The sequence below is a fragment of the Oncorhynchus keta genome, chromosome 22 (genome assembly GCF_023373465.1).
Source record: "Oncorhynchus keta strain PuntledgeMale-10-30-2019 chromosome 22, Oket_V2, whole genome shotgun sequence".
Taxonomy (NCBI): Eukaryota; Metazoa; Chordata; class Actinopteri; order Salmoniformes; family Salmonidae; genus Oncorhynchus; species Oncorhynchus keta.
The window spans coordinates 13,686,499-13,706,744 of record NC_068442.1 but is presented as its reverse complement, the minus strand read 5'-3'; the positions used below and the strand labels follow the sequence as shown (position 1 = coordinate 13,706,744).

The window sequence follows — 20,246 nt, the reverse complement described above, 5'->3', positions numbered from 1 at the left end:
ATATGGGGACAGCTGAAGAACCCTTTTAGGTTCGAGATAGCACGTTTTTTCTAAGCGTGTAAATACTGTGATGCACAGTTCAGAATTATCTGTCCAACAGAGCCCAGGAATGCACAATGTTCCAACATCGCGTAACCATTTCCCAGGACTGTATTTGTGTTTTCTGGGTATTTGTTTGGGAGTGAATATGCCTGTGTTTATTGTCCGTGAGGGTTTATTTTCCCATTTGCAGTATCACTGTGCATTCGTGCGTGCGTGTGTGTATAAGTGTGTGCGTCTGTATTTGTCAAGTAAATCTCACTCTGAAATTTCCCTGGTGTAATGTGGCCTGGCTCTCTCTCTCTCTCTCTCTCTCTCTCTCTCATGCTCTCACTCATGCTCTCTCTCTCTGAGATATACCGGGGGAAGCACACTTGTCTGTGGCTCCTTTGAACAAATCACTGGGCTAGCCAGGCAGGCGGAACGGGGGGATTCCACGGGCTCGCATGTTCCATGTCAACCTAACCCACCAGTTTGGCTCTGGGGATCTTCTCCAGCTCCCCTGACCTTAGTGGAGGTGTCAGGGTTGCGGAGAGGGGGTACTATAGGGGTATAGATGGAGGAAGATGGGGTAAGAAGAGGTGGGAGGGAAGGGAATGGTGGGGGAAGTAGAGACAAGCGAGAAGGGAAAGTGCAGGGAAATATAGGGGAAGAGGAGGAAATATGGGGAAGAGGGAAAAGATGGGGAAAGGGAGATGTAGGAAGGGAAGTATGGAGAGACCGAGAGAGGGAGGTCAAAGAGAAGGCCCCGCGGCCCCAGGACAAGGCTCCAGGGAGGGCCTTTGGTACCTCCACTCTATAGGGAGTTGTTTCATTTACATCAGCTCATTCATTAGCTGGCCTCCCTCTGTTTGAAGGCTTCTGTCAAACACTCAATAGTGCAGCATGCCACTGTGTCTGATTGTGTTCACATGGAACCATTACTTAGGAAGAAGCTCTATGGACATAGAAGTATCTGCTAGATGTTGTTGATGTATGTGTCCCAAATGGCACTCTATTCTCTATATAGACCAAAAGTAGTGCCCTACATATGGAACAGGGTGCCATTTGGGACGCATCCATGATGGAGGTACAGTATGTGCTGGTGAAGAGCACTCAAACCCCACCCCCATGCACCCCACAGAGAGGTCACTTTCAAGAGGCCTTCAGTTTATGGAGTGGGTCTTGTAAGTTCCACTTTTAGCCAAAGATCACGTTTAAAGTCAAGGTCAACGCCGAGTCTCATATTGCAGCTGGCTTGCCACAGAGAAGGTCAAATGTTGGGCCTGCTTCTTTTTGTCCTGGTGTGAGGTGAGGATTTTGGATATCCTGCATCTGTTTCTCACTGAGAGCATTGAATACAGCTGTCAGCAAGAGCAGAATATTCGTCTAACTCAATCAAGCAACTATGGCGTTTTTGCAGCTATTGTGGAGGGCATTTCCTTTGGTTTTTGCAGTTTTTCTGGATGATATTATATTCACTCAGTTCCTACTATAGTTTAGAATGTAAGTGTAAGATGTGTATTGTTGAGATCTACAGGTAACTGACAAAATAATGGAAACACTTGAGTAAATGAGGGATAAAAAGTATATTGAAAGCAGGTGCTTCCACACAGGTGTGGTTCCTGAGTTAAAAGCAATCAACATCCCATCATGCTTAGGGTCATGCATACAAATGCTGGGCATGCCATTTATTTTGGATACCAAGGCTAAGACGCAGTAGGATGGCAATTCACCCATCCACAGGGCATGAGTGGTCACTGAATGGTTTGATGAGCATGAAAACAATGTAAACCAAATGCCAAGGGAGATTGGGAGATTCTGGAGCAGCACCTGAGACAGCGTTTTCCTCCACCATCATCAACAAAACACTCATTTATGGAATAGTTGTGGAAGAATGGTGTCACATCTTTCCAATAGAGTTCCAGACACTTGTAGAATCTATGCCAAGGTACATTGACGCTGTTATGGCTCATGGTGGCCCACACCTATTAGGAAGTTTTATGTTGGCATTTCCTTTATTGTGGCAGTTACCTGTATGTGTGTGGCCCAATCGTTATGGTACACAATTTGATTCAGACTATCACAGGGCAATACCTCCTGCCTCAAGCTTATGCAATATCAGATCCACCAAACACATTGGAACCTTTTGCTTTATTGTATACTGCCAAATATTAGATGGTGTGAAATTGGATTACAAGGTATTAACACACATTCCAACTTGTGTGTAATTGCACATTATGGACACCAATAGTTCAGCCTAGCTGAGTCCAATCATCTGCCAAGATGAGACCCCCCAACCCTTGTGGGTTCATCTTATTTACAGCCTGGCGAAGCCCTTCGTGTCCAAGCGTTGGGAGCAATCAACAGTGTGCAGGCATTTACATTGTATTCATTTAGCAGACGCTCTAATTCAGAGCGACTTAAAGTTAGTGCATTCATCTTAAGCTAGCTAGGTGGGACAATCATAGTGAGTAAAAATGTTCTCAAAGTAGCTATCAGCAAAGTCAGAGCTAGTAAGGGGGGAACGTTTGAGTTACAGTAAACGCCAAAAATATTGTCAGTTTAGTTCTTGTACCCTGCACCTGCATGTTACTAGATTTGCATACTTTAAAACGTATTTAGTGAACATATTTACTTAACTTGGGATGACATACAGGGATTACTTACGTAACAGCCGTGCCTAGTATTTGGAGGAACAATAGTAAATCATTATTGATTTTATGGTCAAGTGGACATATGGCCAGCTGACCCCGGAGTAGACCCCAGCCGTCCCTATGTTATCCCTCACCAAGGGTAACCTAATGCAGCAGGCGTAAACTAAATGCCTGAAACTAGATCCCCTACATACTGGTCTTGACGAGAGGAAACAAAAAACTGTCTGGGGAGGTTCTCTTCTGCGCTATTCAATCAACCCAGTAAATGTGGAGGAGAAGTTAAGATGGAATGTAACCTTGTTAACGTCCAAAAGTCGAGTCACAGGCTCTCTTTCCATTTCCCTGAAAACGGGAACATCCAACTGTTTGGGACTTGACAGAGGGTACAGAAAGGGTGATAAACCCAAGAGGCAGGGTGGCCCAAGGGATCATGGGTAAGGCCTTGCTAGGGGGTCAAAGGTCACAATCAATCATGGTGGGCATCTTTCTCTTTTTAGATCGGCTGTGGAGAGGGGCTCTCTCATGTGATCAGGTCAAGGTTGACAGAACTGCATGTTCCAGATGGAGTAGTCTGTTAGGAGGAGCTAGGACTGTTTCTGGTACCAGGCCGGCCAGGTTCATGCTCTGTTAATGGAATGCTAAGACAACAGCTTGACTTAGATTTAAATGCTATGATGATTTTATGCAGTTATCACATTTTAAAATGAACATCACATGGTTTATATCGTTTTTTTTGCCTATTTGGAAAGATAAACTGTTCTTTCACTCCCACACCTAATGCAATGGTATATCCACGCACTGGCCATAGTGCAAAGGTCCAGGGATGTGTCTGAAATCTTTTATCTATTTTCACAGCTAGAATAATGAGCGCAATAGCTGGTGGTGGCGCGAAAAGCCTGGGTTTTAATGAATACACAAGTTTGAGGAGGTCTTGGCCAATGAACACGTTCCATGACTTAATACTGCATGCATGTGTCTCAAGTTCTGAAGGATATTAAAGGTCTTTGCATTGTCATCAACTCCAATTTGGCTGAGGGCACAGAATATTCTCATCCTGGTATTGATAGCCTAATACAGTTTATTAAATAGCGTAGGACACAGTAACGTGCGATAGCAACAGTAAAACAACATCAAGTGTTTGCGAAATAGCCTATGCTTGGAGTGTTAGCAGTCAACATTGTTGTAATTGGCTTCAACGAGCCTAGCCTACATGTCTTTACGCATTGCACTTCTCCTAAAAGAACACTAGACCCCCGTAAATTGTATTATATGTGTGATGCACATTCGCAATAAGCAAAATATAGCCTAGGCCTACCATTGATACTATATTATAGAACTGAATCATTTAAATACGTTTGAAGGAGCGCAGCTTTGGTAACCGGATGAGATGCGCTCTCTGGAGATGGGGATGGATACTTGAACAAGTGAAATGAAGGTATGCAGGTAGGCATATGTGTGTGTATGTTTTAGGATGTGCAGTATATTTTCAATGCAAGGCACTATGACGAATAGACCATTTAAACACTTTTATTCGATAGGCTACTTTGCAAGGCCAGAATAAAAAAGACACAGCACATTACTGTTGAACCAGACAGTATACAGCCCCTTCAGAAAGTATTCATACCTCATGACTTATTCCACATTTTGTTGTGTTACGACCTGAATTCAAAAATGGATTTCATCTATTTTTTGTCTACACACAATACCCCATAATGACAAAGTGAAAACATGGTTTTAGAAATGATCGCAAATACAGAAGTACCTTTGGCAGTGATTACAGCTGTCAGTCTTTCTGGGTAAGTCTCGAAGAACTTTCCACACCAGGATTGTGCAACATTTGCACATGATTATTTTCAAAATTATTCAAGCTCTGTCAAATTGGTTGTTGATCATTGCTAGACAACCATTTTAAGGTATTGCCATAGATTTTCAAGTAGATTTAAGTCAAAACTGTAACTCGGCAACTCAGGAACATTCACTGTTTTAAAGTCACCATTGGCCTCATGTTGGTTTCCTTCCTCTCGTGCAACTGAGTTAGGAAGGACGCCTGTATCTTTGTAGTGACTGGGTGTATTGATACTCCCTCCAAAGAGTAATTAATAACTTCCCCATTCTCAAAGGGATATTCAATGTCATCTTTTTTATTTTTACCCATCTACCAATAAGTGCCCTTTACGAGGCATTGGAAAACCTCTCTGGTCTTTGTGGTTGAATCTGTGTTTGAAATTCACTGCTCGACTGAGGGACTTTACAGATAATTGTATATGTGGGGTACAGAGAGGAGGTAGTCATTTAAAAATCATGTTAAACACTATTATTGAACACAGAGTGAGTCCATGCAACTTATTATGTGACTTGTTAATGACATTTTTACTCCTGAACTTAGTTGGGCTTGCCTTAACAAATGGGTTGAATACTTATTGTTTCAGCTTTTCATTTTTTATTAATTTGTAAACATTTTGAAATGCATAAATACACTTTTACATTATATGGTATTGTGTGTAGGCCAGTAACAAAACAATCTCAATTTAATCCATGTTAAATCCAGGCTGTAACACAACAAAATGTGGAAAAAGTAAAGGGGTGTGAATACTTTCTGAAGGCACTGTAGGTATGGGTAAGTGTAGCCTATGGAGGGCTTGATATAAAATGGAAAATAATCTGTTTGGGGTCAGAAACATGATATCATAAATCGCTTCTCTCCATGGCACTGTATGCACACTTAGGCCTAAATGTATTTACGAATAACATTTGCGCGTCTATTCAAATGCTAGACTTCTCTTCTGTAAATTGTATCATTGCTTTTTGTGGGTCTTAAAACTTCCCATTAGCGATGCATGAAATTGTCACTTTTGCGTTTGTTTTTAAAGACACCTCAAATACTGTCAACCCTCCGACCGCAGCGCTAGCGCACTGCTGTTAGAAAGGTAAATAGCCGAGCCAGACATTATTTTGTTGTGCATAGAATGGAGTAATGAGTGCATTCAGATGCGTGGTCTGTGCCAAATGTTCTTCACAATACAATAAACATAGGCTCATTCTGTTCTGGACAACCCAAAGTACCGCGCCATGTCATCGTGTAACTGTACATCAAGCATAGTGATCATAAACGTTGACATTGTATATTATATGAGTTTTATGATATGGAAATGTAAAGTGCACATTTGGACTCAAGGGTGTTCGGCTTGCTAGTATGACATCAACATAATATTTATCATAATCATCAACGTCTCGTCTTTTACAATACATTGAGTTCTCGTCACTTCCAGAATTTCCCTCACTCGGACAACAAAACATTTGCAAAAGTTGGCCAATTAGCGGGAGGGATGGAGGCAACTTTTTCCCGCACGATGTTCAAGTTTAGAACCGCTGTCAGTCAAAACCCATACAGCGCCGTGAAGCACAGAGACAGTGCTCTGACGTCATGTATAGCGTGGCACTGTCCAGCCACTGCGTTCCAATTTAGCCGCTTATCAGTCTCCAATGTTTAACTCGTATACGGGTAGAAGTGTAAAGGGCTACACTTAAGTTACGTAAGCATTCAAGATCTTCAAAGTCTCAAGCTTGACATATTGAGAGTGGATAATTGATTTCAGTCATACAGCCTTACAGTCTTACGGAAAGTGAGTATAAACAGAAGAGTTGGCGTTTTCCCCCCTTACTAAAGCCATAATTCACGATAAGGGAAACTCGTGCAGACACACATGCATTTGTGGGTTGGTGGTGGAGGAGGGAGGGAGGTGTTTTTTTTGCTGAGGATGCCAAGAGGCTGAGCGAGGTCTGTGATTCAGACTGACTGGGCTGCAGGCCCACAGACAGGCCTCTGACAGACTCATCATGGCTGCCCACGTGGTTGGGGAAACACTGAACCAGAATCTGGCTTTACAGGAGACGGTGATATGGCGATTCTCATTCAACATGCCATTTACTAGCTTTTCAAGTTTAATCAGGTCAAAATACGTTCATTACCCACAAATTAGCAACTATCATCATTTACTGCCGTAATGGCCGGTATGGACTTCCAAAAAATGTCTAAATAAAAAGTTACATGCAACTGAAAAAAAAAATATTCTGCATAGTAGACAATTTACAAAAGAATGTTGGGGATTCAGATACCTTTTATTGTTGTCACACAGGTGGAATAAAGAACAGTTCTTATTTCAAACAAAAACGGTCAATTTGGTTGCTATGCAAAATACCGCTAGTGTATGTACTAAATACAAACATTAAGGTTCCTTTAACTTGAAATGACATGTTTGCTTAAAATAACATATTCAGCAGCATATGTGCATGGTAGGATCGAGATGTTGTGTTGGATCCATTGTTGCTTTGCAACAAAAACTCGGGATTGATACAGTCAATGATGAACAGGCGCGTGCATGCTGAAAGCACATTTGGAGCTGGGGATATCCTTTGTTTTTCTCTTCAGAGTATGCTTGAATGAGAATACGGACTCACTTTTGTTTGAATCGGGGGTGTCCCTCCCTCCACGCTGCATGTGACAAAACCACTGACCGGCCCCCTTCAATTCCTATGGATCGAACTACAGAACCTCCGCTTCAAGACATCTGTTCCTTTCTAACAGAGCGCGCCCCCGTTTCCAGAGCTGTGACTGAACGACTGACTCTCGTGGTCCCCGGACTGGTGATTTCCACATTTGCCCGTGAAATCAACCAAAGATGAAGATCGACGTTGACTCAAACTCACCCTGCCCCTCTTTTCGCAGTTTGTAGACTGGAGGGAATTGGAACGAGGATTTTGCCTCCTCTCCATCACTCTCGTCCGAGCAGAGAGTCGCCACCGAGCGTCAAAAGTCCGGTGCCATTGAGTAGCCGATTTCTTTTTGTCTGCCCTCTAGCCGGGGGTTTCGCATCCTCTGCGTCTGGCTTGGATGGGAAAGGACAACGAAGGGCGAGTGAAAAGATCGGGGTTCTGATGTTTGAATATTTTGCGCTTCTGGACATTTAATTGATCGTATTCAGTCATCGTTGAGAGACTACTGTGATTATGGAGTCGGTAGAAAAGGAGTGCGGAGCGTTGGGTGGATTATTCCAAGCTATCGTCAACGACATGAAGGTACCAGAGCTCGATTAATGTCGACAGGTTTTACCGAGCTATTGCATTGATGATCAGACGCAATTTACTGCCTTTGTTTCCTATCCTATTCCCTACCCCCTCACTGGCTATGCAATAGCATAAATTGTGATACATATTTTTCCTTTGTGTTATTTGCCTAGAGTGGGCAGGTTTGTAGGGGGGCAGCTATTCTGCTGACGACCAACATGTACGTCCTTGAATAGAATCAGGCTGTTTCTTTTTTTATGAGTTAATATTTGTAGGCTATAGGCTATACTTTGTTATGCAAAATGTATGTTATACTATTGTTATCTTTAACTAAATAATAACAGAATAATGTCTGAATAAAAAAAGCCTGGGTTCCCATTGACCCACCTCCTAATCAGTCACTGTTATAACCACAGTTATTATGGATGTCTTGATGGATGTATGACAGCTCACTAACCTAATCTGACAAACATGACAAACAACCTTTATATCGCTTCAACAGCTGGGATGTGGACATATAAAGCATGATGCATACATTGATCACATAACCCATTACATGTTTTTAGTGTGTGCCTGTGTGCCTACACATTTTCCTGTGTCTAACGTCAGGCCAATGATGGAGAGAGGGGTTGATTGATAAATTTTGGCGACCACTTCTCATCCAGGAAGGCACCTCTTTGACAAAGACATCATGTGTCAAATCACTTGACCATTATGGCCACTAGGCCCTGGTCCCTGTTGGCTGTGGTCTGGCTCACGGACACCATTTGGCCACTGGCCAGTGTCCACCACCAAAGATTGTGATGTCTCTCTTTATATTTAGACGATGGGGGTTTTGGGGAATGGGCAGCCAAGCTGGACAAGTGCATATCGGTTGAGGCCGTGGCCTGGTTTGGTCTGTTGTACAAAAGATGGAAAGTATGAACAGGCATGGTCATCAGCCGTGGAGGAAGACAAGTTGGGCCGCTGCCAAGAATTGTCGGGTGACATTGTTCTACGAGGATAGGCTAGGGGAAAACCAGGACGAAGGTAACATTTGTAGCTTTTCCCCTAATTACTCAGAGATCGTTAGAGCTAGAGACTCCATTTTTTATGACAAAACACTTATATATATCCCCTATCTTTAGCAACTGTCATTTCATTTCTAAGATAAACTAGTTGCAATGAAATAAACAGAGAACATAACTACTGCTCCGTTATTTATGTACCTGTTGGTAGTGCGGGAGTAACAGAGCATTGGGGTGAAAGTAACAGCTGGCGAGTGCACCAAATCTGTCTTATCTCCATGTTTCTGGTTTGTAATGCTTATTACATTCAACAAATGTACTGTCGATTTTAATAATTTATGCTATAGGTTTATAATTTATGAAAATTAACCATGCGTCAACATCACAATGTTGCGCCACCACAATATTTTGCCGTACAATATTAGTCAGACTAAAATGGATGACATAATAGCTTTATTAACCATCATTTTCTCATCTTACCTGAATGGGGATGTAGTAGGAGGTGTTTTTCACAATTTTCACTGACTATTCATGCTTAGCCCTTCCAATCAGGTGCGCTCCAGCTGTTCTTGTCATACGTGATAGAATAAATGTCTGTATGCCCTTCACAAAGGGCAAACTCATCATGCTCATCACATTTCCATGTAATTGACCACCAGAATCATGAAGATATACTAATCAAATCAACATGTGATTTGTCACATACACATGGTTAGCAGATGTTAATGGTCACATACACATGGTTAGGAGATGTTAATGGTCACATACACATGGTTAGGAGATGTTAATGGTCACATACACATGGTTAGCAGATGTTAATGGTCACATACACATGGTTAGGAGATGTTAATGGTCACATACACATGGTTAGCAGATGTTAATGGTCACATACACATGGTTAGGAGATGTTAATGGTCACATACACATGGTTAGGAGATGTTAATGGTCACATACACATGGTTAGCAGATGTTAATGGTCACATACACATGGTTAGCAGATGTTAATGGTCACATACACATGGTTAGCAGATGTTAATGGTCACATACACATGGTTAGCAGATTTAAATGCGAGTGTAGCGAAATACTTGTGTTTCTATTTCCAACAGTGCAGTAATATCTAACAAGTATTCTAACAATTCCCCAACAACTACCTGATACGCACAAATCTAAAGGGATGGAATAAGAATATGTACATATAAATATACGGATGAGCGATGGCTGAGCGGCATAGGCAAGATGCAATAGATGGTATAAGGTACAGTATATACATATGAGATGAGTAATGTAAGATATGTTAACTTTATTAAATTGGCATTTATTAAAGTGGACAGTGATAAGAGTCTCTATGTAGGCAGCAGCCTCTCTGAGTTAGTGATTGCTGTTTAGCAGTCTGATGGCCTTGAGATAGAAGCTGTTTTTCAGTCTCTTGGTCCCAGCTTTGATGCCTTCTGGATGGTAGCGGGTCAAACAGGCAGTGGCTCAGGTGGTTGTTGTCGTTGATGATCTTTTTAGCCTTCCTGTGACATCGGGTGCTGTAGGTGTCTTGGAGGGCAGGTAGCTTGCCCCCGGTGATGCATTGTGCAGACTGCACCACCCTCTGGAGAGCCCTGCGGGTTGTGGGCTGTGCAGTTGCCGTACAAGGCTGGGATACAGCCCGTCAAGATGCTCCCGATTCTGCATCTGTAAAAGTATGTGAGGGTTTTAGGTGACAAGCCAAATTTCTTCAGTCTCCTGAGGTTGAAGAGGTGCTGTTGCGCCTTCTTCACCACACTGTCTGTGTGGGTGGACCATTTCAGTTTGTCTGTGATGTGTACACAGAGGAACTTAAAACTTTCCACCTTCTCCTCTACTGTCCCTTCGATGTGGATAGGGGGTGCTCCCTCTGCTGTTTCCTGAAGTCCACAATCATCTCCTTTGTTTTGTTGACGTTGAGTGAGAGGTTGTTTTCCTGACACCACACTCCGAGTGCCCTCACCTCCTCCCTGTAGGCTGTCTCGTTGTTGTTGGTAATCAAGCCCACTACTGCTGTGTCCTCTATAAACTTGATGATTGAGTGGTAGGTGTGCATTGCCACACCGTCATGGGTGAACAGGGAGTACAGGAGGGGGCTGAGCACGCACCCTTGTTGGGCCCCAGTGTTGAGGGTCAGCGAAGTGGAGAGGTTGTTTCCTACCTTTACCATCTTGGGGGTGGCCTATCAGGAAGTCAAGGACCAAATTGCACATGGAGGGGTTGATAACCAAAAGTATGTGGACACCTGCGAATCGAACATCTCATTCCAAAATCATGGGCATTAATATGGAGTTGATCCCGCCTTTGCTGCTATAACAGCCTCCACTCTTCTGGGAAGGATTTCCACTAGATGTTGGAACATTACTGCGGGAACTTGCTTCCATTCAGCTACAAGAGCATTAGTGAGGTCGGGCACTGATGTTGGACAATTAGGCCTGGCGAGCAGTCGGCGTTCCAATGTCAAATGGGGTTGAGGTCAGGGCTCTGTTCAGGCCAGTCAAGTTCTTACACACTGATCTCAACAAACCATTTCTGTATGCCCCCTCGCTTTGTGCATGGGGGCATTGTCATGCTTAAACAGGAAAGGGAATTCCCCAAACCGTCGCCACAAATTTAGAAGCACAGAATTGTCTAGAATGTCATTGTATACTGTAGCGCTAACATTTCCTTCACTGGAAATAAGGGGCCTAGCCCAAAACATGAAAAACAGCCGTTGTTCCTCCTAGACGTTTCCACTTCACAATAACAGCACTTACAGCTTACCGGGACAGCTCCAGCAGGGCATACATTTGACGAACTGACTTGTTGGAAAGATGGTCTGTGCCACGTTGAAAGTCACTGAGCTCCTAAGTAAGGCCATTCTACTGCCAATGCTTCCTATGGAGATTGCATGGCTGTGTTCTTGATTTGATAAACCTGTCAGCAAGGGCTGTAGCTGAAATAGCCAAATCCATACATTTTAAGGGCTGTCCACATACATTTGTATATATAGTGTATATTTAACTATTAACCTGTCGATAAAACCTTACGTGAGCTGATCCATCAAGTCAATTGATTAAGGCGTAATTCTAATTATGTCATATCATTTTCAAACATTCAGTCACTTGTTGATATTTTGATGACAATATAAAAGCAATATGAACTAGAAGAGACAATGGCCTGTGCTTAAATGTTTTATTTTATTCCATGTCATCAATTTACATTGTGTTAATTTCATCCCACCCATCTCCCCTGTCACTTCTCCCAGGCTAACAACAAGACTAGCTAGCATGGTACTTGGAACCTATGCTGTCATTTAGTCACTAGATGGGTTCAGAAAATGGCATATGTTCGGAACCTTAACAACTTAACACAACTCTACAACCAACAAATATTTCCGGGTCTGTTTTTAAAAAATATATACTTACGTCGCTCAAAACCACTTTTTGTTGATTACTCGGCAAAGCATGGTCAGACTGGGCTGGTTTTTTTGTTGCAGGGAGGGTCGTCCTCCACATTAGGAATGTGCTGACTTCACTACGTCATTCTAGCTTCTGTGTTATCTGAGAAAACGGGCGTGTTACTTTCACCCCGTGTTACATTCGTCCCGGCTCTGCCCTACTCGCCATAAATAGGACTAGGAGTTTCCTGACCATATAATCTGATAAACTCTGGGCCCTAGTTATAAACTATATAAATATAGAAAGTGTCATATGATCTGACCAGGAAGAACTCTGGGCCCTAGTTATTAACTAGATCTAAACTGTATATATACAAAGTGTGAGGATATATAGAATGATTATGTCCTTCCTCTCTCTAGGCTTGGAGCTCTGCTTCTATAAAGTCTTGTTCAAACTTCAGGCCTTAATGCTAATATCATTTTTTGAATACTGAATGTCCAATCAGTAAGTTTCAAGTGACCAAATTAGATTTGTGTGTGTTCGGACAGTCGGTCATTTGTCATAGTAACGACGGGTGTGTGCACGGTGGTGTAGGCTGATTGGTGGTGGCGCTCGTGCTTCGCTTCGTAAGCTCAAAAGTTATGAAGCAAGCTGACAATGCCCACCGTGGACGTTTCCCCGTTCTTTCAAATGTCCTAAATCATAGTGTATGAAAACGTTTAGCGCCTCAAGATGCGATTTCTGTCAAGATTCATAAAACTTCACTCTGCAGTCAGCACAACTGGGTCTTATTCACTAGGGCCTTCAAATTCAAGTCTGGACCTTGAAGCCAGTTCCACTGTATTTTTTCATTCCTTCCTTCTAATCAGGGACTGATGTAAACCTTGGACACCAGGTGGGTGCAATTAATTATCAGGTAGAACAGACAACCAGCAGTAATCCGGACCTTGTAGGGTAAGATTTGAATACCCCTGCGCTAGGGCATGCAATGAAAAACGTTTTCAAGCGCTGCTATGGAAAAATGGAAATGAGCCTTTCTTATTGAAAAAGTCCAAGTAATCCCTCCCGGTTTCAGTCAGTTTTCTTCCATTTGGTACCTAACGGATATTACCCAGGTGCCTAGTGCTTGGCCTCCGTCCTGGCAAGCCAAGGAGAGAATTAGCCCCATGTCTCTATGACTAACCCAGCTATTTAGGCTAGGCACACACTGTCAGTGTTGCAGCCTGCTGAGAGTTCAGCGTGTATCACTAACTCCTCTATATCTAACAGCGCAACATGACACAGACCAGCCAGCATCTGATGCAGTTATACAACAGCCATCCCTGCTCTCTTCAGATGAATTCATTAACTGAGGAAGGAAGGGTCTGCCTGGATATTAGGAGCTCTGTATGTGTGTTGATGCGTTCACGCATATGTGTGTGTGTGTCTTCCTTCGCTGCACTGCGTGGCTCTCTTAACCCTGCATTCCCCCTGCTCCCTCAGCTGTCGTGGCTCAACCTCCTCTCAGCCTCTTCTCAGCCTCCTCTGTTGTCGCCGGGAGGCGCAGGGCTGAAAAGCTGATTAGCCACCTGTTGCAGCCCAGTGAAGACAGACAGGGAGAATGGTGAAGCATGGGGAAAACATTTTAACAGTGAATGTGATAGCCTTTATAGTGAAACCAGATCACTTTGTGAGGAGTTAATTGTCTCATAGAAAGATCTGGAAAACATGGAATCTCTTCTTTTTTATTTTTGTTTAACCTTTATTTCTTGGGAGGATATGAGGAGAGAAATAGGATGAGAGTGAATGATCTGGGGTGTTTTTTTGCCTATTTTCTCCTTTATCTGCTGTCTTCTCACTTCTCTGCAAGGGAAGATTGTGAATATGCAGTCAGGCTGTGTCCCCCTCTCTCTGGGGAAAACTGAAAACTATCTGTTATTGGCAGAGAGGTTTGGAACTGTCTTTCCTATTGGTCTATTAACTAATTTACTGCCTGCCAGGCAGGCCAAAACTCCATCCCACCAAACAACTCTTACGCTAAAACGGCATTATCACAATTTCACAGTATTATTCCAACCCCATAATTTGGAAATGTATATAAAACACAGACAAATCACATTTTTGACTGCATTGGGCCTTTAAAGAGCCGGCATGCAACCTGTTCTGTCCCCCCCAAGTTTACCCTTTCCCACATACACCCCAGCCCGCCCTGCAGCACCCCACAGGAGCAGAGACGCTATTATATAGTCACACAGTCTGGGAACGTTGTAGCAACGTAGTTAAATGGCCTTTTAAAATACATGTATCAGCAGGAGTGTGTTCTTTAGGCATGCTGTGTTGACTTCAAGACTTACCCTTGGGGGAGAAGCTAACTTTCAGAGTTATGCATCCATGTTTTATTTTCACAGTCAACTAACTGGGTCTTCAGCTTTGTTAGGTAAGAGAGAATATGCAAGCTTGATAGGACGATAATGTATTATGTTGTTCTGAGTCATACAAATGAGTCATATCAAAATGCTGAGCACAGAAAGTGCTCCAAAGTGCTGGCCAACTGGAACAAAGCGTGTGTGTGCGTGTGTGCGTGCGTGCGTGTGTGTGTGTGTGTGTGTGTGTGTGCATGCGTGCGCATGTGTGCGTGCGTGCGCGCGTGTGTGTGTGTGTGCGTGCGTTGCGGTGCAAAAGGTGTTAACTAACATTTGCTTCCTTTTTCATCCAGAGTTCATATCCAGTGTGGGAAGACTTCAGTGCCAAGGCTACTAAACTGCACTCCCAACTCAGGTGAGACCTTCATTTCATTAGTATTTATGTCTATGAGACGGACTATAATTGAATATCCTATCCAATCCCTCTTCAGTAGACTGGTAACTCCAACTGTCCTGTGTTGACATTCTGGACTGTTGATGGTTTCTAGTCAATGTAGATGTTGAATGCTGACTGCTGAATGTTTCCTCCTCCTGTCCACATGTAGGACCACAGTTCTGGCAACAGTGGCGTTTCTAGATGCCTTTCAGAAGGTGGCAGACATGGCGACCAACTCAAGAGGTAAGGAGACTTTCTAATATCACTTTCTAGATTCCTCATCCTTGACACAACCAATCTGAAAAAATTGTATAGGTGTAAACACTTATCTTACAGTGATTTTGTTATTGCTTTCACTTATCTAGTATTTTTCACATCAGTGTGGCTCAGGAAAAAGCCACTTAAACAGATTGAATGGGATCTTACGCACTTACAAATTCAAAACATATCGTATGAATTGGAATTCGTAACATATCATCCGAATTGCAGGAAATTTGTCAGGACGTAACATTTCGAAATGTACAATGTTCTACACAATCTTCTAATAATGTCTGTCTGTGGACTGCGATTACTAGAAGAAAAGCTGCAAGCATTGGGCCGGTAACCAAAAGGTCACTGGTTCAAATACCAAGGTGAGAAATCTGTTGATGTGCCCGTGAGCAAGGCACTTAACCCTAATTTGCTTCAGGGACGCTGTACCACAATGGCTGACCCTGTAAAACAACACATTTCACTGCATCTATCCGGTCTATGTGCCAATAAATTACATTACTGCCTTCGGGAAACACAAATACAAGGCTCGTGAGCGCTACTTTTAAGACTACTGGCTGAAATTATACAAAACCTGTATAACGCATATTTAAGACTACTGGGAAGCGCACAGTGTCTGCTATCAGCAGTATACGGGCTCTATGGTCCTGTTCAAAAACTCTGAAAATGCAGCCTTCCTTGGTAGAGGTAGTCAATGAGATAACTTGATTGAAGGAAGGATGCATTTGAAGAGTATTTGAACAGGACTCATGTCCAGATTCAGTACTGTATCGTAATTTAAGATCTGAAAGGAGGGGTGAATCTGCATGGAAACAACCCACTAAAGTGTAAAGCTGAGCTTATTGTATGTAGGGCTGGTGATGAGGTCGTGTTTTGATCTTGCTTTGTCACTGTATGGAGCGGCAGACAGATCCGATGTAGGACAATGATTAAAACAGATTTCCACCCAGTTGATCATCGAGAGCCGTATTTAGGTCAAAAACCAACACGCACAGTCATATGCACGCACACACAGACACACACACACACACAACAGCTGGTGCTCAGCCACCTGACCTTAGACCTCATGCTGACACATACGAAGCAGTCTGTAGAATCTAGTAGTGTGCTATGTATACTTTACATGTGTACCGTCCTCTAGAGAATAATCTATACCTTCACATAACCACCTCTGAGTCTGTATAGTCTGCAACAGCTGTTCTATAGTCGCCCATTCGTTACAAAGGTAGACTGATGAATAGGGTAGCACGTTATTTGGAGAGTCCATTTGTCGATGCTCTACAAAACGTCTGTGGTATCTCAGTAACATGTCAACGCATCGTCTAATGATAGTTTACTAAGCATCTACAGATAGGGCTATCCAAATAAAGTGTTACCATGAATAAGGATACACCAGCTAATTGCCAAACGGGACTGCATCACGGATGAGGCTGCATCACATAACCTAAAGTGAGGTCAGATGCTGTAACAGTGGGCCGCCAGGTGTGATGAGGCTGTCCGATGGCCTAGACATAAGAAGGTCCAATATGTCAGTCATCCTCACAGCATGGGAGCTCTCAGAGGGGCTGGATCCTGGCAACATCTGGCAACCTGAACCTATTCTCACTAGTAATGTTATGACTGTGCCAGGGCAACTCTTCAAAGGAGTTTGTGGATGGAGTGAGAGCAAGGAGGGAAGGGGGAGAGAGAAAGAGAGCAAGAGAGACAGAGAGAGAGGCAGGAGAAAGAAGAGCAGAAGTATTTGAAATGCTTAGAGAGGACGTGATGTAAATCTCTGTCACTCATACGCCCACTCACACCCCCACCCCATCACTCTCCCAGTGACATTAGCTTTAGGATTAAAGACAGACATCATTGCATCCAGGGCTGCAGCATCAGAAGGATGCATATGCACACAGTATGGAGAGAGATGTACTAACACTAATGATTAAAGAAGAATTGCCTCCATTGCACCAGGCAAGCGCCTTCAAGCCCAGATCAAATATTTAAATTGATTTCAAGTGGTATTTGAATCCAGGTCTGTGGAAGACACACATCATCCCAGGTTATAAACCGTAAACAGTACTAACTGATCCCTGTGTCTATGTAAAGAAGATGGAGATTCTGAATGTTCTGCTCTGAATCATTAGCGATTTGTCAGTGACACCAATTCCATTCCGTTTGTCCTCTGGGAGCACTTTGGTGCTCAGTGCCAGTCAGTGGATTCTACAACCACAGCCATTCTTTTTGCTGGAGGAATGTCAATATTTATGGTAACCGGCTGGTGCTGGAGAACGATGACCCCTGAACTCTCGCTGCAGGCTGGGTAGTGGGAAGTGGTTTGGGCCATTTCACCTCCCTGATTTGTGGTACAGCAGGGTTCGCTGGGATCTCTACAAGTGTTTAAATAGCTGGTTCAAGTCAGGGAGATAAGCTAGAGTAGCAATAGTGTTATAACACAGTGTTGTAGAGAGAGACAAAGAGAAAGAGTGTGTGTATGTCAATTAGTCTGTGTGTGTGCGTTAATGAGTCTGTGTGTGTGTGTGTGTGTGTGTGTGTCTTTATGTGTCTGTGTGTGTGTGTCTTTATGTGTCTGTGTGTGCGTTTATTAGTCTGTGTGTGTGTCCGTGTAGGGGTTATTGCGCTACAGGGGTCTGCTCTGTGCCCTGATTCTCTCTCAGCATCAGGGGATGGAGTGCTGGAACAGCTGGAGATTTCATCACGTTATTCCCCTTTAATCTAGCCCCGACACACTTACCCACTTAACTCACCACCCATTTCACACACTCACCCCATCAATCAATCAATCAAATTTTATTTATATAGCCCTTCGTACATCAGCTGATATCTCAAAGTGCTGTACAGAAATCATCTCTCACACTCACCCCATCACCACATTAACTCACCAGCCATCTCACACACTCACCCCACTAACCTACCACCCATCTCACACACTCACCCCATCACCACATTAACTCACCACCCATCTCACACACTCACCCCACTAACCTACCACCCATCTCACACACTCACCCCATCACCACATTAACTCACCACCCATCTCACACACTCACCCCACTAACCCACCACCCATCTCACACACTCACCCCATCACCACATTAACTCACCACCCATCTCACACACTCACCCCACTAACCTACCACCCATCTCACACACTCACCCCATCACCACATTAACTTACCACCCATCTAACACACTCACCCCATCACCCCACTTACCCACCACCCATCTCACACACTCACCCCATTAACTCATCACCCATTTCACACACTCACCCCATTAACTCACCACCCATCTCACACACTCACCCCATCTCACACACTCACCACCCATCTCCAACACTTACCCCATCACCCCACTAACTCACCACCCATCTCACACACTCACCCCACTAACTCACCACCCATCTCTCACACTCATCCCATCACCCCACTAACTCACCACCCATCTAACACACTCACCCCATCACCCAATTAACTCACCACCCATCTCCAACACTTACCCCATCACCCCACTAACTCACCACCCATATCTCACACTCACCCCATCCTCCCACTAACTCACCACCCATCTCACACACTCACCCCACTAACTCACCACCCATCTCTCACACTCATCCCATCACCCCACTAACTCACCACCCATCTAACACACTCACCCCATCACCCAATTAACTCACCACCCATCTCCAACACTTACCCCATCACCCCATTAACTCACCACCCATCTCACCCCATCACCCCACTAACTCACCACCCATCTCTCACACTCACCCCATCACCCCACTAACTCACCACCCATCTCTCACACTCACCCCATCACCCCACTAACTCACCACCCATCTCTCACACTCACCCCATCACCCCACTAACTCACCACCCATCTCTCACACTCACCCCATCACCCAATGAACTCATCCTGTCTTCTACCTCTCCTTCTGCACTCAACCAAACATCCACCTGTCCTGTCACTGTTCTCCCACTCAAAAGCTGAGAGAGGGAATGAGAGGAGAGCAAAGCATGAGGATAGGAAGTACTGCTGTGGAAATGGACACTGGGTATTAATGGGGAATGGTCGAACTCAGCCAAGCATCTGTCTCCAATAAGTTCATCCTTAACTGCACAGAATATTTGCTGATTGAGTTAAAGAGTTGTTTTCTCTTAAAGAGGCAATATCTATCTTGTAAATGTAAAATGTTTCCTCACTCTTTTTGCTGTGTGACTCGGTTTATGCTTGAAGTCCTACTGTGTGTGTGTCTTCAGTGAGGGTCTTTGCCTCTGGATGGCTGGTTGGGACTTCTGACAAGGATGTGGAAGTGTGTGTTGGTTAATATTATTTGGATAAGAGAGGGTAAGTTTCCATATTTGGATAAGAGAGGGTAAGTTCTCCATATTTAGGTAAGTGAGGGAGGAGGGGTACGTAAGTGGCAGTGGATGAGGTTGGATGGAATGGGGGATGTGTTGGGATTTTCACAGCTCTCTGTAGCCAGGAGAGAGACAGAGAGAGAGAGGCATAGAGTTAATCCTCTTATTGCTTCACTCCAACACACATAACAGACTGGGTCTCCTCTCCTCAGATCACCAGGGCCATAGCTTTAACACTAACACACTCAGATGTCCTGCAGATCACTCTGTGATGGGAGGTGTGTGTACGTGAAGACACTGTAGGTGTTCTGTATGCTAGATCTTACTCACGTAGTTTCAAGTTTTATTAGTCTTATGTACAGGATACACATGGTATACACCGTCCAATGAAATCCTTCTCGACAATGCAACACATAGACACTCACAGACACTTTCCAAGATGTTCAATTCTCCAGCTCTCTCTCTCTCTCTCTCTCTCTCTCTCTCTCTCTCTCTCTCTCTCTCTCTCTCTCCCCCTCACTCTCTTTCTCTCTCTCACACACATTCACACCCACACACTGGGGGGGGGATGTTGTACTATATCAGTGTGCCAGTGAGGCAGTAATCCTGCCTGGCCGCTGTGCTTCTCTGGGTTGGCAGATGGCATGGATATCTCTGTCCGCCATCTGGACAGCCTGGCAGATACAGAGAGATAC

General features: G+C 43.9%; 1 protein-coding gene across 3 annotated transcripts in view; it reads left to right on the top strand.

The window, feature by feature from the left end:
- The first annotated feature begins 6,830 nt into the window (after nucleotides 1-6,830).
- mtss1la (MTSS I-BAR domain containing 2a) overlaps nucleotides 6,831-20,246 on the top strand; it is a 35,074-nt gene continuing 21,658 nt past the window's right edge. For 2 of the 3 annotated variants that reach the window (XM_035798281.2, XM_035798278.2), the window contains exons 1-3: nucleotides 6,832-7,751; nucleotides 14,835-14,896; nucleotides 15,087-15,160. In XM_035798281.2, the coding sequence (XP_035654174.1) occupies nucleotides 7,683-7,751; nucleotides 14,835-14,896; nucleotides 15,087-15,160 (205 nt within the window). In that variant the 5' untranslated portion in view covers nucleotides 6,832-7,682. Of the gene's footprint in view, nucleotides 7,752-14,834; nucleotides 14,897-15,086; nucleotides 15,161-20,246 lie in introns of all 3 variants that reach the window. The other variant, XM_052474815.1, reaches the window with a different exon arrangement.